This window comes from Atractosteus spatula, chromosome 15 (assembly GCF_055471065.1).
Source record: "Atractosteus spatula isolate fAtrSpa1 chromosome 15, fAtrSpa1.hap1, whole genome shotgun sequence".
Classification (NCBI taxonomy): Eukaryota; Metazoa; Chordata; class Actinopteri; order Semionotiformes; family Lepisosteidae; genus Atractosteus; species Atractosteus spatula.
The window spans coordinates 6,354,215-6,378,290 of NC_142720.1; the positions used below are offsets into that span (position 1 = coordinate 6,354,215).

Sequence of the window (24,076 nt, forward strand, 5' to 3'; positions counted from 1 at the left end):
ACGGGCCCTGTGTGCTTGTGTGCATCCCACCCAGACAGCCCCCTGTCTTAAACACCACACTTCCAGGACATGCTCAGGGCTCTATGACCCTCTCCAGCACTTACCAGTTTTCCGATAATGGATAGAAAGAAGTTTTTAAAGCATGTTTAAAGTTCATCTGCTGAAAATGTTAAACTCCACCATTCATGTGTGCTTTACAAACGAATTCAACAAATAGATTTTTCTTTCCATGTCACTGGCATTTTGAATCCAATATTAAATAATATTAAGCATTCTTTAAAATATCACTTGTGTTTTGTTGAGGTTTTTCAGCCAGTTCTCCTGGCACATTTAAAACTGTCCCACGCTATCATCTGCCTACATGGGCAAAGTTAAATATATTTAATATCTCATAGAGATGCCCATCTTCTCACACCACCACCACTAAAAAATACAATAGGAAATATCATCATTTTCACGATCAGAGTTAATTTAATCACAGTAAGCTATTAAGCTGTATGAACTCATGGTGAGTGGGAGCAATCTGCAGCCTACAGGCACTCATGTCGGTGTCTCATGCTTCTGCCTTTAGCTGAAACACTGACAGAAACAGAGTTAACACTGCGACACAAGAGCTCTTCATTGCCCGAACCAGCTGAAGGGGGAGTGAGCGCAGATGCCCAGAGCTTATTAGCTAGAAGGCATCTGTTCTTAAAGTCTGATAGAGTAGATCAGCTTTGCAGACATGTGCTTAGGAAGACCACCTGGGAATTGTGTTTCCCGGGCGGCCACAACTCGAAAAGGGTTACCATTCCATGTGATGCGGCAAAATGCACTGAGTCGAGCTAAACACCAAACACGTTGTCTCATTATTGCTTTTTCTTTGTGATGGCAATGTCTCAGTGTGCTGTAACAACAACAACAACAACAACAACAATACAGTAATTTATTTATAAATGCTGTCTATCCTATAAAATGTCCCACCACATAAACACCATGCAGTCTCTTCCATTTCCCATTCAGAAACAGAATTTTGCCTCTCAAATTCTCCTTCCCTAATTGCTTTGGGACTCAGAGGTGATTGCTGTCTTTCCTGCGTGTCTACAATGATGCTTTGTGCAGAGTCGGACTCTGCTTCAGGCATGCTCCTGGGTAATAGAGGTCACTCTGAGGAAAATGTCAACACTTCAGACTCCAAATGGGCCCAGAAATCAAATTAGATTAATCGGTTTTCTTAAAACAACAGCACCATTAGTGCTCTGGAGAGCCACATGTAATTACGCCTAAATATCCATAATAAAACATTTTTTAACAATGTTGACAATATATGCTGTGATTCAAACAGGCCACGATAAATGTTTTTTTTTTAGCAAAATACATTAACTGAATGGGTAGAAATTGCTGGAAGGGCTGGAATCTATGCATTGTGATGCTTTATGAGATGTTTAGCACACATTTATAGAGGATTTATTCAGAATGCTAGCTTTCTGTCCTGCACTGCCTGCTTGAGTGAAAGAACTCCCTATAAACACTGACTGGCTTAGCACAGCAATACAACAGTCTGCTCAAGGACAACAAACTTCAGCTCTGAAAAATGGGTTTGGAGTAGGAGTGTCAATCGCATTTCATCATTAGTCCAATTAGAAGCTACTGTATTTATCTAGGTAAGTATGCTTTAAGTGCTTTCCTTTATTACTGATATGGAACTTTAAAATAAGACTAATTTTTTGTTTAAATTCTTTGGCTGGCATACTTAAAATCCCTCAAGAATTACACAAATCCCAGGAATACTCACAATGGAAAATGAGTGAGCAAGTGTGTGTCCTTATAAAACACGCTAAAGAGGCACATACCCCATCCTAGGTGTCCAGTCCAGTTTCACTGTAGCAATATGAGACAGCGGAATGGACATTATTCTTCTGACACAACGATGACAATGACAATGACTGCCAGTGAAGTCAGAAGTCACAGATAACATGCGCTGATAAAACAAATAATGAAGCCATGAACTAAAATCTGTGTTAATAACATTAGATTTTACATTACCTTGATTGCGAGCTTGTACCCTTAATCGATTACTCTGCATTCGGAATTCACAGTACAATTTGACATTGTATTGTTAAAATCATTTGGTTGGAAAAGCAGTTTCTTGCATAAAACAAACCAGAGGAGGCTTTATCAAATAGACTTTTTCAGATCTATTAATGGATAATTTTGTGTGATGCACATAGTATCTACTTATGTAGTATCTCTATAATTAGAGGAACGTTATAAGCTGAGAAAGAACAGGATCTATTATTAACACTCTGCAAGGCTGATTCAACACAGTGACACGTTTTTTGGTCTCCAGGTTGTGCTGTATGTTTGACCAGGTAGAGTGTTTGATTCAGCTATAAATACAATTTCTCAAGTAGAACGTCCCTTAAAATATGTCAAAACTAGTATGGTTTTTTAATTAGGTATAACAAATAATTTTGTTATTATTTTCAAAGGTTATTACTCCATATAGTAGTAATGAACAATTCCTAAACAGGGATACTACCTCAGGCTACCTAACACTCATCTCACAGATCTCTATTCTGTATTATTAATATATCAAGAAATAGTACAGGTTAAAGAAATTGTATGAATCATGTATAATGAATATTCCATGGCACCATTAATCAGGATAATGGGATATTCCTGGACAGATTTTTAGAAATGTTCACTTAATGAAGCATAATGCAATTTTAAATAATATTTATCTCCTTCTCTTCAGCTGGTATGAATATAATTTTAGGATGTGCAGGCAAACTACATATTTAGAGGCCGAGCACGTTAATCTTTTTACTTCAAAAATCAAACAAAATTATCCGAGTTAAAGGAAGTATTTTATAACATTTTGCCACAGCAATAACAGTCTCTTGACAGATGCAAAAGGAGCTTGGAAAAATATATTTGTCGTGTTCAAAATAAAACGGGTTTAATTTGACAGCTGGACTGGGAACTTTGTCAGACAGTTAAAGTCAGGAAAACAGGAAAATGACAAGTGGGAGTGGGAATCTTGGGACTTGCACTAACTTCTACACGTACAGTACCAACAACATGATTTGTTCTGAAAGACGCTCTCTGCCATGAGGCGGAACAGTCTTCTTCACTTCTCCATCCCATGCTGGACACTGTCGGTAATTTTAGTATATAGACCCTTTCCTGAATTTCACTAGAATTGAATTCTTATTTCAATAAAAGAAAAAAAGTGCAATGCCTTTCTACTCCGTGTACAAAAGCGCTTGGCTGACTTTGTACTAGGAGGAACAACACTGCTTTTTCACTTGCTTTGTTAAGTGCCGTGGGGCAACCTTGTTGTGAAATGCGCTATATAAAAATGAATTGAATTGAACTGAATTACAGGTTAGACACCGACAGTATTAATTGCCTCACAGGACACTAGATATCGGATATTTTAGGATCATTATTTAAATTTCATCAACAGCACAAAGACCGACAGACACGAGCAGAACCGAGAATTTCTGCATTCTGGACGCAAACCAGGAGACACTCCTTTACACAGAGAGCGAGAGAATAAACTCCTTGAACAGGGGGCTGCAGATGAATCTATTAAATGCCTTTAATGGATCTTTTGATTGGATTCCTGCAGTAGATCTGTAGGTTACAGTACTTCTATCAGCCAGATGAGCCAAATAGCCATGTAACTTTCTTGGGATCTAATGACAAACATTTGATTCAAAGGGAGCGGATTTTAAGTACTTAGGAGGGCTAATTTAATAAAATGCAGACAGCATTTACAGACATAATACAGACAGCAAAGCCTATAACACAGGTCACCAAAGTTCCACGATAAAAGTAATGCAAAAGCACAGTTTTCTAGACGAGATTTGTTTGTTTAAAAATAAGAACTTCAGGGCCTGCAATACCTGGGTGTTACTGAGGGGGAATCAGTAATGTGGCTCAAAACCGAATGGTTTTTTTTACAAGGAACCATTGTCTTAACGGCCTGTGGAATAAAATGCATTCGTAAATTAAGCAGAAAATATGAAAGAGTGAACTTTTCCTTAACTACACCATTGTTATCAGTATTCATACAATGGCGATTATTAGGATGTGATTTAAACAACACAAAATTTAGATTATATTTGGAAGCTTCTAATTGCGGGGTTAAAGCAGTTTAGCAGGGAATAATGAATAACAAGCATACACTCTTGTGGTCTGGGGGTATTTGACTACCCCCTGCACATCGAAGCAGGTATTAGATGAAAGATGTGAACCAGTAAAAGAAGAATGTGTTTACTGTAGATAGCTAATGCAGCTTATTAAGACTGTTGCCTGAATTTTGGGGTGTATTCATTATTCAGAACATTAGCATTCCCAATTTGTTGAGCAGTAGGAAAAAAGCTAATTAGTAGGAGAATTTTGAGGCACCAAATTAATGGTATCACTAAATAAAATTGAGGACTTGATACATTAGGCTCCTCCAAGATATCTGTATGAAGCACAACAGCAAAAATATTAAAGGCTGAATCCCCGTATTTGTCAATTTTTTTAGTAATTTGTTTCTCCAGGATTTAACTTTATTACAATGTTTATTCATAGCATGCATTAGCACATAACTAAGGCAATCAACCTTGAAACATAATTGTAAACTTAATCAATGTAATTTACATTGTTATTAATGCTTGGTGCGATGTTCTCATTCCTCTTCAGTACCAAAGGAAGAATATTTTTATCTGAAAATAAGGTTTGAGGTTTGTTTTTATTAATACTGTAGCTACGCATATATAGAAAATGAAGGTGATTTTAAACTGTGGAATTTGCACAAGCACAAACAACACACTCGGGCAGACGGACATGTGATGTCAGTCTACTGTATGAATCGCAACCCAAAACATTCGCCTCTTCTTTCCTGGATACCAACACTACCCAAGTCCTTACGTCTCTGTATTTTTTTGATGCTATTGTTTCTTGAAGAAAATCCATTAAAACAGCTCCTTGTTACATTCAATTGTATTCTATTCCAGAGTGCTTACAATTTCTACAAGATTTGCACATCACTTTTCATTCCAGGAGGATCCCAAGACTCTTAACTTATAATAGGACACCCACTTTTTCCACCACTGAAGTGGATGGTCAGCAGTTTCCGGTGAAGGGCAGCCTCCACCTGGGATGACCAGTCATTATGGGCCAGTTCTCAGTACACTGTAGATATGGGGGCGAAACCAGTCTGCCTCACCAACTGAATTAAGCTTTAGGGCAACTATATTGTATAAGCTCAGAGTGGAATTTAGCCACCTGAGTAAACACCTCTACTCTTACAAATAGTACACCATAACCTTTTATGGCCACATATTCTGGAATCTGTTTAAAATGTCTTAGCTGAAGGAAGGTACTTCATACATCAAAGTGACTGCAGTCAGCACACTGGGGCAGATACTACTAAGGCAGCGACTTGATTACCCTTAAGGATTCCCCACCCCAGTACTGACCCAGGCTTCTTCAGCTTTTGAGATCCACCCAGACCAGCCACACGGTGGTAATACTACGTGTAATGACAAAGCTCCAAAGACAAATACAGTTTTCATTGTTTTCCACAAAGTGCTGAATAATAACATGCTGCTGCCTTACTCTGACATGTACAGTGACCACAATTTCAAAGAAGTCCCCAAATATGGTGGGTTAATCTCAGGAGGTCCTAATCAGTCATTTCATGAAACTAATCCTTACTGCACTGCCCCAAAGCCATGCAATTTCATTAAAGTAAGTAAAGGAGGGGTTCAAAGCAGACACACTGAATCAGATTAATGATATGTTATTCAGCTATTAAATATATACACATTAATCAAACTCTATAAATCTTTCACAGTTTTAAAAATCATATATGAACCACCCAGTCATTTATTATCATGAGCATTAGCTACCGCAGCACGGATGTCTTTCGCCAAGGTCAGCGAAGATCTAAGGTTTTTGAAGCCAGCAGCTACCATCTATCAAATTGATTATCTGTGTTCTGATTTGCATATGAGAGACTTTCACTAAGACTGAATCGAACATCTGGGCGCTCGAATAGCTTATAGGGATCATGACAGAATGGCACATTTCCACCTAAAACCACACGACAGAACAGCACAGCAGCATATTAGAGTTACAAGTAGGACTACCAAGTCTCTGATTAGTCAAGATGTTGACTGTAAGCAGACAATGGCATGAGCTAGTAAGGGGATCTCAGTACAGTGGGATAATCCCCTTCAAACAGAGAGGAGACCATTTATCCCACTTTGGAGAGCTACACAGAGGCCTGCTATATACCTAGATATGTGCTGTATTCCACAGTACAGTCACAGCTTTACTGATATTTAAATCTCTGCCAAAAATGTTCAATACCCCAAAACATTCAAAACTCAGGCAATACTCCAAAAAGATGGGGACGTGTAGTTTTAAGATTTATCGTAGAAAAATGCTGGCGGTCAAAACAATGCTTGGTTAGAATGTAACATACTTCATACAGTTACATACCACATGCAAGTTATTTATTCATGTACAGTATGGAAGCCTGCATTGGGTTAAACTACTATTGAAAGTGTTACTCCTTCACTACATCTGTGCAAGTCTGTGACAGTGCAAAAAAGTTACTTTGTGCAGCGTGAGGTTGTCACTGGTTTAGGGACAGTTTCCTGTTCTCTCTTTCTGCTTTTCACAAGCTCATTATTGCACAACATTAAAGAATACCGTCCAGTATATACTGAACTCATTTTGAAGTTGCATGCCAGAACTATGTTTCCCAAACCAAGCTGGTACCTCTTCTCCCCTACTCCTCCATGTGGCAAACACGTTAACCTCTTATTATTCTGCAGCATTTCCATTTAATGAAAATGCAATCGGATGGAAATCAATGGAAATAACCCAGCAGGTCACGACTATCAGATCTCTGGATGTACTGATGTGGGAGACAGTCTTTCAGGCAGATTCCCATTCTTAATTAGAAGAAATGCCCAAGAGCAGGATGTGTTGGATCATGGTCATATTTATATAAAAATGTAGCTTTGATGCTAAATTTTAAATAAAAAATTATACCATTTGGAAATAAATAGGCCTTTTCTTCCCCCAGAAGAATCTGCTTTGATTGTGACCCTTGTGGTTCGTGATATATGCTGAATACAATTCTAGAATTATACACTAAATTATATCCGAAGAAATAAAAATAATGAGTATGGACCAAAAATTGTAATACTGTGAAATTGAAAATAATACAGAAGCCATGATATCATAATAAATAATACTTTTGCCGTGATATCAACATGATTATGAGATGCAATGGAAGATCTACTGTATAAATCATCTTCTTCAATCCTCTGTTACTATGATCAGCATTTATCATGTTCATCTTTTCAGCTGCAGCTTTCTCTAATGCTAGTTTCGGCAACATCCTGGATTTATGTGAAATACCAGTAAGTTTAATTACCTCAATGTAGCAATATATTAAAAAAGTTACAAAACAAGGTATTATAATTAGGTGCTTTCTAATATATTTACGGCAGTTATACAGTAATATTACATCATTATATCACAACATATTCAAATTAATTCTATTTTATTACTAATAAGCTGTGTGTCTTAATTTATGCCAAGCACTGATCTTGGGGAAATTATTTAGATTTTTGCCACTCTTTGAATTATTCATGCTGTGAGGAGAAGGGTATTGAGAGAAGCAGAAAATAATATCCAACAAAAACACCAGCATTACACGAAAATCATCTCCATAGTGAACCAGTGAACCAAAACGTATTATTATCAGAGATGCAGAAATCTCAAGGTTTCTTTATAAACCTTGAAACTGATGCAAATTTAATTTTCCAAAACAAACTGGAACCAAAAGTTAATTCATTTTGAACTAAACATGATCATGACTCAAATAAAAATTATGTCTGCCAAACCGATTTCAGTGTGGGCATTATCGATGCCATATCTGAAATGCACACTCCACTTTCAGGCATGCTCTTGTATTGCAGTGATAGAAATCAACTTGACAATCCGTCAAACTTCATGCATTCCTGGCTGTATAGTTACATTGAAACAGGCCGAAAAATGCCATTATCTTCTTCTGACTTTGAACACTGTCATACGCAAATAATCAACCTGACACTTCAAACCTCTGATTAAGAAAAGAAAATGACCAAAGCCTAGCAGAAAAACCCTGTTCTGATGTCAGTTTTTTTTAGAATAAGGTTAGGAAATTCAAGGTCATTTTTGACAGATGTCACAGAATGAACAGTACAGTATGTATTGTTCTAGTTAGACATTTGAGTTTTTACTAGGTGTATCTATGGGAACGCTATGCTTCTGAAATCATGATTCCTTTCTATATCTGCAGCTCCCTTTTCCCATTTTGCCATGAAAGAGCAACTCATCTCCCTAAAATGAAATTAACAGTATTAAATCATTCATCATGAGAAGACCTCGGCATATTCAACTAGCATCATGCAAAAGGGAGTTCTTCATATGCTGTTGACTGAGACAAAGAGAGGGCCTCATTTTATCTTCCCTCGTTAGCAGGTAATAATGATAATTGCTAACACTTTTCTGCACACTCCACTCAAAGCACTTTACAGATAATGGGGACTCCCCTCCACCACCACCAATGTGCAGCCCCACCTGGATGATGCGACAGCAGCCATAGTACTCCAGAACACTCACCACATATCAGCTATCAGTGGGAAGGAGAGCAGAGCGATGAAGCCAGTTCAGAGATGGGGATTATTAGGAGGTGATCGGTAAACGCCAATGGGAAATCTGGCCAGGACGCCGGGGTTACACCCCAACTCTTTTCGAGAAAGACCCTGGGATTTTTAATGACCACAGAGAGTCAGGACCTCAGTTTTTATGTCTCATCCGAAGGACGGCGCCTGTTTACAGTAGTGTCCCTGTCACTATACTGGGGCATTAGGACCCACATGGACCGCAGGGTGAGTACCCCCTGCTGGTCTCACTAACACCTCTTCCAGCAGCAACCTTAGTTTTTCCCCAGGAGGTCTCCCATCCAGGTACTGACCAGGCTCACATCTGCTGAGCTTCAGTGGGCTGCCAGCTGTGAGTTGCAGAGTGATACGGCTGCTGGTACAGTATATAGGTCTCATAACTGGATTGTTTGCTGGGGGGTTGTTACCTTTCACATCTTTCCATAAACACAGCCATTAGCTTTACTCACAGCTGTAATGCAAAGTGTCATGTTGGCACATTGTGTGTCTCATCAAATGTGAGAGCCCCATGGGATGAGACTGACAGACAACCAAGACTCCTAAAATGTCACATAGAATATACAAAATGCTAAATTTTATTTCCTCTCAAATTAACCTGGAAATCTCTGGAAAAGTACTCCACCAGTTAAACCATGCAACCTGCAGGCGAGCACACGGAATCAAACAGAGTACGAATAATGAGATTTACGTTTACACCGCTAACGGGTTGATTCATGTTGTGTAGGACGATGATTCAGCCCTCAAAGACATTAGAAATAAAGAACAAGAGGTTCGTTTTCATCTTTGCATTTTCTATCCTCATCAGGTAATTGAAAGTGGAAATTTCCCATGTGTGACACGTGACACCGTCATGGATTTTCATTTCAAGTCCAAGTGCTTTATAGACCTGAAAAAACACTCATCAAATTTCTCAAACTAAAATAGTAATACAGGCCCTTAAGTACTCTGCTTATTCTAACTCAAATATCACAGGACTGAAAGTACAGAATTACAAGAAGCATGTACTACACTATAATAATTAAATATTAAATATTTATAATGATTATATTATTATATCCTTGTTATTGTTTCCCCCCTTATAGGTAGCACAGCAAGAGAATCTGCACATAAACTCCGCCTGAGGATAAGGGAGATTACATGCCCAGAGAACCGCCCCGATCTCACTCCCTAGTCACCCTCCAGTGGTCTACTTCCCCGTTTTCACCACTGTTGCAGTGAAAAATCCCGTTTGATCGGTCTCGTTCTTTCCCTTTTTCCTTCTCACTGGTGAGCCCACACAGAAACAAAGGTGTAGACTTCTAATAGACCGAACGGGTCTTTACCACACCCCTCTCCTCCTGTACAATTGTCTAATGGTTGCAACAAATGCTTCTCTTGCCCTGAGATCTGCCCAGTGTGACTGCAAGGGTCTTCTCCGACAAGCTCTGACTCTTTCCTAAATACTTTTATAGGCAGCTGGCGTCCTCAGGTGCAGCCAATTCCCAATTGTGTGGGAATTAAGGGCCTCTACTAAGTGCAGGGTGTTACTGGAACGTGAATGTGTGAGTGTATTTGTAGTTGATCAAGAATATTCCAAGTGTATTCTAAAGAAGATGATCAAGGATATTCAAGGCAGGTATTTGTTGATGCATGTTTGTTGGCAACTTGCGATTCATGCGTTGTACCAAACAACACATAAAGTAGCATATTGTTCTTGGAAGTAATAGAGAATGCCCGAGTGTCAGGTTGGCCATAATACCAAATCCAACTGCCCTGAAGCACCACAATGCAATGACTCCTTAACTAAGCGTGTTATACAGTTTACGTCTTCGACTCACCCATTCTAAACTGAATAATAAATGATAGTGTTTGAAATGAACATTTAACTGTGGAGTATTTCAGCAGCACTGTAAAATCAGTGTGTGGAAAAAGCATTTGTGCTCAATGGCCACGGTTTTGGTTCAGTTCAGAGTGAATATCTGCAGGTGCCGCTGGCTGGAGGAATAAGCAATTCAAGTGCGAAAGTGTTTTCTGTTAATCCAGCAGATTTTTCTAGGCCACTCTGTGGAGCTCAAAGTTTAAAGACCACAGTGGTCATGCTATTCTGATAGGAAACAAAATTGTTCCATACATAATTAATGAGTCATTAAAAACTATTCAACATGTAAGTCCAAGTGAAAATATACCACAGAAAACTCATAGTTCTGTACATGTATAAACATTAAAAAAATACAATTACTTTGGTATTTGTTATTGTTGAGTTTTAATATATTGTTTTTCTGATTCAGCTTAAGAACTCTCCCCTGTACTGCTTTTTGATATCTTTTTCAAAGTTTTCATTTGCCTCTGAAATATACTGAATCGGGTTTGAAACAGAAATTGAGTCAGGTTAGAGGTAAGTTCATTAGAAAATAAAACTCTCACCTCCCAGTCACAAATTAACGTTTTAAAATAAGAAGAGATGGGAGGCCTCTTAGGGATTACAGCCGACAGCTACAGTAGGACCTTGATCTGTCACTTAAATGAGGTGCAGCGAAAAACTACATCAGCACTGAAGCATTGAGAAGCCCAAGAGTGTCTGTGCGTGTTCCCTAAGACAGTTTCGGAAAATTTTCAAAAGGCATGATATAGATCAGACTTTAAGTATATATGTAATGGATTATTTAGCGCACTTCGGGATTTTCATACATTTCCTCAAATACATAATCATATAAAATAACTAAATATAATAGCTGCAATATACTGTATGTATCTAAACCAACGAGCTGGTAATTACACTAAATAACCAATTAAATAACCAATTTGCGGAAAACTGATTGACCAGTTGGAGGATTTATAAATGAGGATTATTTATAGACTAACCAAATAAACCACTGGCTTGAATACGTATGAATATGCATACACATATACATGTATACTTACATACATGATGGAATCCATAAAATATGATGCCATATGAAACAAACCTGACATCAGCTATTTGGCTTCCTTATATTTACCCCTGCGAGCTGCTGACAGATGATGAGCTGCCTTTTCTTGTAAGTAAGGTTCAGGGTAAAATGAGATGCAGGTTTTTTTCTAAGTAGCTCTAATGAAATTCTTGATTGATTATTGTGCTGCTTTTAGTCAACACATGCCACACGCTTAATGAAATGCAGGCTGGCGATTCCAACAGATGATAATTATTTTAACAAACAAAACAACTCAGGACACAGGACTGTAACTCAAAGAGACACAGCCGGCTGGCCTTCAAACACAACTTCTTTGTGTGCATTTGACACCTGCTCAATTTTAGTTATCTAATATTGCTCCACTGAAAGCTGTTAAACCTTTGCTTTCCCGTATTTCTGGCTAGCTATCCACACTTGAGCAGCTGTCATGGTTTCATAGTGCTAAAGGATTCACATCCCAACGCATTATCAATCTAATATGCACTTCTAGATAAATGCAAATACAGTACGTCGGTCTTGAGAGTTACAATTAATGAACTGCATCTGTACTTAGCGATGTCAGCAGTACACTTCCCTTTGCTTTTGATCTGGCCTGCACTGTCAAGGAGCTAGTGGAGTGACTGCAAATGGCTCCGACTCTGACAACGCGGGACAGAGTAGAAGAATCACACAGTGTTCTCCAAATGCTACAGCAATGTGCTTCATTTTAGATCTTAGAACAGGGACATTTGCATGTAAATGCCTTCAGAAGTCCCAAATGGGACTTCAAAAGAAAGGTCATCTGGAGATGGGCATGCAACCTTTTCCATAGTGAAGCCATTTCGTTTTTAAATCCAGCTGGCAGACATGCGTAAGAAAGCAGCCAAAAAGTACATTAAGAAAAATGCCCAGTGCTGTCCAGTAAGGGATTCGATTTTGAAGAATGATCAAATCTATTTATTGTTCTCAAAGGTTCGCTTCAATGCGAACACAACATCTGTAGGAACTATCAATTCCACTTAATAGAAAAACAATTTATTGAACCTGTAAGCTGTCTTCCCCGTGATATGCAAAGTGCAAGTGTCACCTTCAGTGACATCCGGCAGTTTGCACTGCAGAAACTAACACTAATCTTGTTTCCACTACGCAGACAGTTATTAAACAAAGCAGGTGTGATACAGTGCAATTTTTAGCAGTTTGTGTATGATAATCAATCATATTTACCATAAATTAAAATCTCAGAATTTCAATAATTAATAGATCTTTGACTACATTAACAGATGTGAAGATGCAATCGGAGAATAAACAAATGATGCACTAATTAAACCAAAAATGGGTTGCTGCTAAAACTCTCAGAAAGGTTTTAATACGTTTGCTACAAACTCAGGTTTCATGGAGAGAGAACAGAGAATGAAAAAGAGAGGACAAAAAGAGCTTTAGAGCTTCCAGCATGGAGAAAAATACTCACTGCTGTTGATGGAACACAGGCACAAGAACAATCTTATTTTCAGAAAGTAAAATACAGACTGGAGACTGAACTAGAGAAAACCATTACACACCACACAGCCCTGGTGTATACTGTACCACACTAAGCCTAATCCTTCCTAGTACCTGCTCACATAGGTTAATGCATTAGTCACCCTGAATGATCAAACACACTTTGCTTAATAACAAGCAGGAATGTAAAGACACTTCATGGCATCTCAGAATAAGGGCACTTATTAAGCTATCAAAAGCCGATGATAAATTATTACATCTCTGAGTACAAAAAATTCCACCTCATGACATGTTATTAATGACAATCATTGACAGCTTCTATTATGAAGTGTAACTCAAGAAAGGTGAATTAGACATCAAGTACAGGTATATAACTTACTTTCCTGAAAAACACACCTTTTACATTAGGACTGGGTGGATAACAAAGAAAATAGAACTACACTTCTGCTGCTCTGGTTAAACCCTTCATCAATGCATGGTATCTTAGAAACAGAGATGTTCATTTTTTTACTGTCCTTTTCCCCAGGCTATGCACTAATAATATATTAGCTTGATACAGTATCTTATTTTTTTCAACAGACAGATTATCAAAAACATATACAATTAAAAAAGACAGATCACTGGGTATCATTTCATCGGTATTGCTGTTGACCTTCCCATGTTACTGACAGTGAAGAGTGTTTGAAAAGAAGAAACAGGCAAATTAGATGTTATTCTTGGGACTTTGCTAAAAAAGGATCCACTGTGAGATTTAGCTGAGCGTATAAGAATAGAATATACAGAGTGAGTTTGTCTTTAATGTCTGATATGCTTCCTGTAATATTTGTTCTGTTCAGAGCAATTCTGGTTTGCTTCAGCTTATGTTGTCATTTTCATTTCATGTCTCACATAATTAGTTAACAGAACACTCCAAACAGGTATAACAACATTGTAACAGAAAGCACACTTAAGGGTTATTCATAAAAATAGACAGTATGGCCATTTGTCTCCATTAAAACACTGAGATTGCTTTTACCTCTCTCAAAAAGCCACCGACAGGAAAAATAAAGTGACGATTATGTTGAACAGGCACATTAAGAGAGACAAATATCCACGTCTGACTACAAAGGTGACGGTAAAGCAAATATGACAGAAAGGGAAAGGACTGTGAAGTTCTCCTCTCAAGAACGTGTTATTCTAAGAGAAAAGCTAGTGGAAAACACAAAGTAAGCTTTCCAAAGCACCAGTAAAAGAGAAAAAAAAACCTTTGGCATGGAAAATGAGACAGCTGGCTAACTTGTGCACTGTAAACACATAATCACTTATTTCCTTTACTGTATGTCCTGCGTTAGTAAAAAAAATCACCAGCACCTGTCAGCACAGTAACACAGTGGTCCACACTGATCACGATCACTCCATCAGAGGAGCTTTTCAAGGACTCTACACTATGTGCACAATTGATGTGTTGTTCTGAAAAATTGAATCGGCCTAGTTGTTAGTGTAAATTTATGTTGTGCAAAAAAAAAAGTATTTTTCTTAATATTCTATATTACAGTTACAACATAAGAGGATGCCAATCAGGCCATCTAAATCTTTGGATTTCATCTAGCTGTTTCTTGACAGAGTCCCAAATATTGACATGATAGCTGGGTGGCCTGTTCCGGAGTCCCTTGACCATTCGGCAAAAAAGTGCAGAAATATTGCCAGGAAAATTTGGAAAACGAAGCCAAAACACAGTTTTTTAAACAATTTCCTGCAAAATTAGAAAACAAAGGAACTGCTAAGAGTTGCACAAACACACCTGGCTCTTCTGTATCTGGAAGCCTTTCCACACCATATGAGACACACATACCTGGAGGTGAACAAGGGTGACTGGGCCTGAGTCCCCCACACACTTGGGGGACCCTCTAGAAACTAAAATATTAACCAGACAACAAAATGGCAAACAGACTACACCATACTAGCAATGTGCGAGGAGAGGAAATCTCAGGCTGTGTTCTCAATTTAGAATTACAGGCATCATTCCAAAACTGATCAATAAAATGGAAAAGGGGGGAAATGTACCTGTAATAGAAAAATCAATAGCAGCTGGATTGACTGCAGTGGCAAACTGAAATATAAAATCTTATACAAACATTGGCAGCAGTGTTTTCCTAGAATGTAACCCCACACTTCACTGTAGTCATCTAGGAAATGCAGGGCAATTTCGCAAACACTGGGGCTGCACAATTCTTTGGTTTCTGTATTCTTTGCTTTTTGTTTCTGACCACAATTTCAGGTTGCTTTGAGTCTTCAGCAGAACCCTATGCCTTGTTTTCTGATCAAAAACAGAAGATTTTGTTTGCTCATTTCAGAGTTCAAAGATTGGTGCTGATAAAATAACTGAATGACTCAAGAGATCCCCCTTCCTCCTGACAACAACCTTACCTTTCTCCATCAAGTCCATCTTCAGAATATTATATAACATTTACTGTAAATCATCACTGATAAACGAAATGATTGTGTCAGATGTGATACATCAGTCACCATGTGGTATAATTTGTGCCAGTAAAAGCTATCTGCCATCATTATTTTTTTCTGAATCGCTTTCAGTGCACACAAATGAAGGTAAAGGGAATTTCGATAGTACTGCCTTCCATCATGGTGATGCAACAGGCATTAGCTGGTTAACCCTATTTGTGAATCAGAAAAAAAACGATAACAGCCTTTACCACCATGCAGAAACAAAAGGTAGACTTTGTGACTGACCCCCATAATGGTGTATACAGTACCTTACTTGCTTGCATTAATGATTGCTTCCTGCATCTGAACCTATTTTTGTAAGTTAAAAAACTGCAAGCCTGCAAATACCAATATGCATCCTTCTGCTCACAAACACAAACATTCTTAAAGTCCAATCAAGAAGTGCATTTCAAACCTAGTCCGATTAACCTGTAAGGCTCAGAAACTAGAGTAAGCATGCCCAGAGACAGTACAGTATACTGCTCCTGCACTACACGTGGATTACAGTGCTACAGTGCTTGATTCACTGAACTACTACGGGCTAGGTAGCCAAGATGAAAATGAAAGCCCGAACCCGAGATCCGCTTTCATTCAGATTTGTTCACAGAAGCACACAAGAAGCTTAAGAAGAGGAGCTACCGCATTATTATACGGAGTCTGCTTTACTGCAAAGCTCTTGAGAGCAGAGGCCGGCGGAGCGTGTGGCACTGGGTGAAGACTGTGAGAATGGAGGCTTCTGAGGGTGAGGCAGGGCAACAAGGAGACTGGGGGGTGGAATGGGCAATGGGGGCTGTGGGCTGGGGAGCCAGTTTAATTGATTCACATGGAGCTCCCCCTTCCCTGTCTGTTTCTGTGTGATAAAATATTAAATCCATGCTTCTGTCATGAAGATACGACCGTGCCGAACAGGATTACATCTTCAGGCAGCGAAATGCTGCAGGGAGGCCTGGGGAGAGTGAGGAGCTACACAGAACAAGCAGGGCAGAACAGCTTCTGTCGAGAGACACTGCTTACCCTATCACTGCACATCAGCGACACTTGTTGTTACACGGCTACCATTTGAAGCAGGAAGACAACGTAAACAGTGAAAGCATCAAACCATGCACTGCATTTTTTACAATTGTTTGACAAAAATAAGCAACGTGTTCCCAGAATGAAACATCTGTAATCTCAGCGCTGAAGTTTTTTTTTAAAGAAATAGGTTTAAGTAGGAGTCCCTCATTTGTCTGTGACCAGCAAAAAAAAAAGAAAGGAAATTACATTCAAGTATTTTGCTACCTTTCTGAGGTTGTGGGTTAGTAAAGCTAGAAAAAACATGAAAATGAGAGGAACGACCCCAGTTCCACTCAACTTTGTATCAAACGTCCTCAATGTCGCACAGCAATGTCATGTGTAAGAGAAGCCTCTGAAAAGGCTAAAAATCCCCTAAAGCCCCTACTGTCACACATGGAAAAACAAAAGCTTGAATTGATTTGTATTTGACAGCACTGGTGGTGGAGGGTTCAGCTAATAGCCGCTGGGCCCACACGAAATTAAAACCTTTGTAAGAAATATGAAATTGTTGTAATGAGCCACATTTAAACAAAAATATTGACAATCCAGTTAGCCACCCCTTCATTGAACATCTACCAGACTAAACAAATTGAAAAGAGATTGGGATATCTACAGCACCTACACCTGCAATCATACAATGTGTACATGCGTCACAAGACAGAGAAAAAGTCACAATATAATCCCTGAATCCTTCACTGCCTGAATCAGATACAATCCTGAGGTGCACTGATGAAATCAAGATCATGACAGGGACTGAGTTCAATTCCGATACCGAGATTCTTTTTGCCTTGGGGAAAGTAAATTTACTGTAGGTGCTCTGCTCACCAGAAAGCAGTTACTTTGCTGATAACCTTTAGTTTTGCCAATAGACTTATAACCAGCAACTGTACCTGCTTTCAAAAAGTCAGCTTTGGAAAAAAGGAATGTTGTCCTTTAGCTTGAAAGGTCCCATTAAAAACAGATCAGTTGCAATTAGCTGACACAGTCGGAAGGTGAAAATGACTTTGTTTTTACCATCAGATTAACAATTACTACACGTTACCATATACACTCAAAGCTTTTTTGACCAACTTAAAACCAGACTGTGAGTGATTTAGGTTTCTTTTCTTATCTTGGCACTTTTTCAATTAGTTACAAAGTACAGTATGAACTCTAACATCTTTGCCAAAGTAGACACTGTGAAGTATGGCTTACAGCTGCTTAAAGCAGATCAGTAATTGAGCACAGAAGCTTAACACGTTACAAAAAGAATTAAAAAAAATGTCAATTACAGTCATTTAGGAAAAGATTAAGGGTTATGCTGGTTTACTGTATTTTAGAGAAAGAAACAGATAAGATGAGGCAAGAGACAATCCTGTCGAGCACTTCTGCAAATTGGGAAATAAGAATGCCTCTGGAGCACAATCACTATAAATGATTGAAGATGAACTTATAAATTCATAATTGTGATTTAGGACACAGCGGTATATCACTTAGCTGTGTGGCTATCAATTGAATGTTTAAGGGCATATTAGTTTAACACGAGTAACAGGAATACCATCATTTGCAATGACTTCCAGTCTCATTATAGAGTACTGCACGTGTTTCAGTATCTCTCAGAGGACCCCACCTGTAACCAATAAAGCCACCTGTCTCATCTGACCTTCCTCAGGTGAGCTGGCTCAAAAGGCTGAAGCATTGCAGAAGCAACAGAGAGTTAAGCACTTTGTATCAGGAGCAAAAAAACAAGACGTCTGCTTGAAAGCTTCAAACCAAACAACATACCTCGGACAAAAATCCTGAGCCAGAGTATCTTCCCCACATGACTTCCTCCAAGGAAAACGAGGTTGGACAGTATGAGCATGGCTGTGCAGAAAGCTGACAGGACCGCTTGACCTCTTCGCATCATCGCTGCCGACAAGCACTGCTCCTAGCGAGGGGAAACGAAAACGGGCTGTGATCTTTGTCACAATGGGTTTCATGGCTGAGGCTGCAGGCTTTTCACACCGGGCTCCGGCATAAAAATGGATGTGAGAAATCCAATCTTGGATCACGCGCTCGGTTTTTGACAAACAAATCCTGTTAACTCAGGAAAGGTATTGATACATGAAAAAATTGATCTCTTTTTTTTTTCCTGGAGCAAAGATAACGAGACTAACCATTTCCTCATAGGAACGAAATCAGAAAACTCGAGTTGTGGAATTCTTATGTACGGAGAATGCTGCCATTAAAATACACTCTTTTATTGATCCCAACTCTCATTAAATGTGGGACTGGCTTCCTTAAATTGGATTAAATAGTCTAATCTTCATAGCATCAAGCTTTTCAACATACTGTAATGAGCCTTCTGCATTGAACAAGCTTGCTGTGCCATAGAGAGATTTCCTTTGTGGTTTTGTAGAAATACTGTACATTTGAATTTAATTTCAAATCTCGAGCTTGTGGCTCTAGAGTCTTTCAGGCGCTGCATCACAAGTCTTAACAGGCAACCAGCAATGAAAACTGGTGTAGACATGTAAAAGCCTATGGAATATAAAATGAATCACCCAGGCTGTGACAGGTATAGGCTTGCTATTCCAACTGCAACTGGTTCTCAGCCAAAATTGGATAAATTATTCATTAAAAACCAAATGGTCACTCCAAAAGGATTGGTTTCTAGTGAATCTCCACACAATTATTAATGGTTACATGGCTCTTCTGTCAGGTTGACAAAGCTTTAAAAAGTGAAATAACATATAGAAAACTCAAAGGTAAAGACAGAAAACAAGGGTATTAATATAACAAACAAAATGAGAGGCAAAAGTCTAACAACTTCACTAAAACATGGCAGTTCAATAATTTTACAGTGCAATAATTTTACAGTAGTGTTTTCTTCAGAAATATTAGAGTCTCCAAATGTTTGAAATACCATCCTTGTGTACTGTAGGTAATGTATGTCTATGTGCTTAAATTTTTTAGATTTTTTTAAATTAATAACGCTTAACAAATTTAGTTTTGCTTACATGCAGCCATCAATAATGATAATATACTGTTCAGAATAAAAATGTGATGATTGCATCAACATAGTCAGTGTATCTGATAAGCTTTTTCAAACACAAGGTACAAAAAAGCAAAAATACGTGCTCAAACTTACAAAAAATGTATACACAGGGGGCAAGGACAGGAATGCCTTCACTCCGTTTTCCGCTATGACTCCCATCCAGTTTAAGAGGGCCCAGATCACCAGGTAGTCATGGCCACCATGCCAGTAGCAAACAAACCCGAAGACCAGGGCGGTGGACACTGTCTTCTGCACAACACCGTTGTGTGACCCTCCCAGGGGGACATAGATGTACCTGGAAGAACGAGGAAAGAAGGAACAGGAGGACATCCTCCGGGTGAGCCAGTGAGAGCAGCTCCCTGCTGGAGTGGTTTAATCAGCCGTGCCGTCTCCGAATACGAGCCGGAGACGGGAGGAGGGATCGGAAAGGATGTCTTCTGGGTGTGGACCAGAAGTGTGGCCCCAGGCATGGATCAAAATCCCACTTCCCAGAGAGTGGCAGAATTTACTTAAGCTGTAAACTTATAACTGTTTTCATTGGCCTAATGGGATGTGCGTGGTGTATTTTTCTAGATACAGTAGAGTCGCGATTATCCGACCTTCGCTTATCCGACATTCCATTTTATCCGACATAGCCAATCACCAGTGTTCAGTATTTACTGTACACCGTGTGCGCGCCTGCATATTTTGCCCAATCCGATGCTGCTCTGCCTCTCCCTCTGTCATGTGCTTCGGTTGCTGATTTTACACGCGCGATGATTTTTTTTTCCTCCTGTATTTTCGAAGCGGCACTAGCTCATGTTGAGCAAGAAGAGGAGGCAGCTGCTACTGATGTCATGTTACTGGGACGCTGGCGAGACCTCGCCGCAAGGAAGAGAAGCACATCTGGGGAACAGATTCCGATCACTCGTTTTTCTAAATAACAATAATTAATAAACCAGGTTTCATACTTATACTGCGCTTCCATTAATCTATGATTTGTCTTCTTTGTTTCCGCATTATCTGACATTGTCAATTATCCGACACTATCAGCCCCGTTTAGGTCGGATAATCGTGACTCTGCTGGGCTTGAAAATGTAGAGTTGATTTCAAGCTTTTAGAGGCCCTTTACGGTGGGAAATCTGACCCAGAGGCATTCCGTCATTATTCCACAGATGGCAGCTTTGCACCATGGGCTCCTCAGCCAATAACCACAGAAGTGGCTGTTTTTCCCAGTTGATTAAACAATTCGACTAAACCAAATGTTATCAATCACGTGAAGTCAATGCAGAAACTGTGTGTGGAAGAGAGCTAGTGCAATTGACTGATCTGAGCTTCATCATGCCCCCGAACACAATGTATTTTTTAATGAACCTGAACAAATTGTGAACTATTCCAAACCACATGTTGTAGGGTGCAATATTCCCCTGGGGAGTGTCAAAATCATGATACCTGTATGTATTGTAATGTAATTCATATATTATGATACATTGGAATATCATAAAAAGTGTAGAGTTTCAGATTTTACAAAACAATTCCACGGATAACACAACTTAACAACCCAGTTAGTCTGGAGCTAGTTTCAAAACTAGAAACGTTTACATTTTTACTTTCGCTAAAAGCCGTTTTTAGTCATCGCTTTAACTGCAAAACAGAAGGAACCACAAGTGTTTGTTGTGAAAAATGACATGTTGGAAAACAATTTTTCAGAGCTGCAGTTATCTTTAGCATCCATAACATTGACAGCCTCTTACTGCCTGTGCAGCCCAAGTTTGAGGATTACAAAATGACATGAGAATGAGGACTTTGCCAATATCCCTATCTAAAGCAAACTCAAGGGTTGGGTACTTAAGAATCAAAGTTCTGGAGTTTTGTAAATGCATTTGCACAGTGGTGTTTCTTAGTTAATAGTGCTTCTACTGTATATGTTTTATAAATGAGGGAACTTACAGAACAGTTTTGGGTATGTACTATAACAGTATGTATGTAATTTAATATACCATTGTCAATAAAGTCTGTCAACGCAGTGTAGGAACAAGTAATAGGTTTATTTCATGCTGAAAAAAAAAGAAAACAACGTTTCAGCTGTGGAGCCTTCTTCAGGTGACACCTGAAGAAGGTTCCACGGCCGAAACATTGCGTTTTCTTTTTTCTTCTCTTTTCAGCATGGAATAAACCTATTACTTGTTCCTTTGCAGCATACGCATGCTGACGCAGCTCCCCACCTGAACCACCATAGTGTAGGATCACTTAACCCCTTGAAAAATCTACTTGTTCCTTATGCATTTATCAGCTTGATTTTCTTTACTGTGGATTTACAGTATAACTTGATTTATAATGATATTGTACCACTCTGTGACTGCTGCCTTTGGTCTAAATTTACATATTTTCACAGTCTTAACACAAGTGTGCTCATTTATTGTTTACAAGCTCTTAAAATCCTGCAGTTCAAGTGCTTCTCTAGGCTCCACTAATTCAACATATTTAACAATGAACCACATTGCCTTTCATCTTCGCAGGCCCACATTTCTCCACAGATCAAACCTGTAGTAATAGCCATGTCCTTTTGAAATATGGTTTTAAGAACTGATCATGAAGGGAACAACAAAAGGATTCCGCAGAAAACAAAGCTGCTGAACACCGTGTGTTTTGCATACCAAAATGGGCAAAGACCCAAGAACAAATGAAAGGATGTCATTTAGCCCATCGAGTTTGGTTTTTCAGTAGCTAGTTGATATTGATTCAACAATGTCCTCCAGCCACATTTCAAAACACATTAAGGCAGGTATCAGCTTTGACAACATGGGCAGCTTGTTTCAGAGCTCCCCCCCCCACAACCTTTGCATAGGGAAGTGTCTCCTTTTCTCAGTGTTAATTGCACATCCACACAATGTCTGGTTTGTTACAGCATTAATTCTGAAGAAGTCCAACGGGTTGACTTTATCAGAGCCTTTGAGGATTTTGAATACCTGAATCATGTTCCCCTTAATATGTTGTACTACAAAACGTTCAATTCTAGCCTTTCAATATAGGACATTAACCTGAACCCAGGAATTCAAATGCAAATTGTATATACTATTCTGAATGAGGATATATATGCAAAATAACTATATCTATACATTATGTATTTTTTGCTGAAAATGCTCTACATACAGGCAAAAACTGCCTAGTGCACAGTGATCAACATTTAACAAGTATTAAAATCTGCCTTTCTCACTGCATTTAGCCAGTCTGCAAGACAAGATCAAAACATGCATTAATAAAGGCACATGCACAGAGAGCAGACTGAGGCTTATGGTCCAGACATCACCGTTAATCTGGGGTCATGTCATTAGTACATACAGTATGAGAGAAGTGTTCCAAGTGGAAGTGCACCAACTGCTCAAGAGCGTCTGGGATCGTTTTTAATCAGCCAGTGTTGGGGAAAAGAAAGCCTCTGGTGTTTCCCCAGGGCTGAAGGTTATCCCAATCTCCGTACAGTCCAAGGTTAATATCCTGCCTTCTCGGGTCTGTCATCAGGGTTATCCAAGCGAGCTGAGGCTTCCTGGTTCTGTCATCTTGGCTCTAGTGGCCCGGATTCCTCATATCACACACCGGATCCGCTTGGTGTCAGATCCCAGTGTCGGGATCCAAGCAGGGAGAAAATAGTAAGATGAGAAAGTGTGTTGCAGTAACTGGATGGAAGATCACACACTTAAGCTGAATCAAATTATATAGCACCTGCCAATTATCAGCAGCTTTATTAGTTTGGAGGGGAAGGAAAACGAAACCTGCAGCCAGTGCTAGCTCTCCAGTCAGGCTCTGTTGTGCCCGTAGCATGTCAAGTGATGAGAGGCTCCAACCCCCAAGCATGCTGGGAAGAGCAGGGAACAGGTACTCGCTCCCCTCACAGGGTACAGAGACTGTAGCCATAAAAGATGAGATGACAATCAACTGGCGCAATTAAAAGAAAATTCAAAACCTGGAGAATGAAAAATCAGCAATTTGAGCTTCTAAAAAAGCCAATTGAATTAGATGGCAAAGAAACCAAAGTTACAGAAAGAGAAAAGAGAAAAAATAACCTTAAAATATGTACAAAGAATGAACCTGCCTTAGTAATTTTCTCAGTGTCAGCAAAGGATTGTCATTTCCTTTCATACCAGCCTCCCCTATGATATCGCTATGGACTCACTTTCTGCAATGATTGACTCGAAATACTAAAAGCAAGGAAAGAAATCCCTCTGGCTTTCCTCTAAATCATATGCTTGGGGATGTAAGTTAATTCAGGCACAGCTGACTTGTTCTGGTTTGCTTGCTTTTTCTTAAATGCGATTTGATTCTGTCATTCAGCTTTCTTCTCCTTTTTCTATCATAAATCTAGCGCCTTCTTCTGACAGAAATCTCCCATGCTTGAGGCTTGCCATTTCAGGGCT

At 39.1% G+C, this 24,076-nt stretch overlaps 1 protein-coding gene across 1 annotated transcript in view; it reads right to left on the reverse strand.

Annotated features, from left to right (window-relative positions):
* The window catches only part of hhat (hedgehog acyltransferase), a 91,763-nt gene that overhangs the window by 15,387 nt on the left and 52,300 nt on the right, over window positions 1-24,076 (reverse strand). The window contains exons 10-11 of the mRNA XM_088933681.1: window positions 19,779-19,980; window positions 18,431-18,575 (exon numbers count right to left, since the gene is read on the reverse strand). Of these exons, the coding sequence (XP_088789807.1) occupies window positions 18,431-18,575; window positions 19,779-19,980 (347 nt within the window). The remainder of the gene's footprint in view (window positions 1-18,430; window positions 18,576-19,778; window positions 19,981-24,076) is intronic.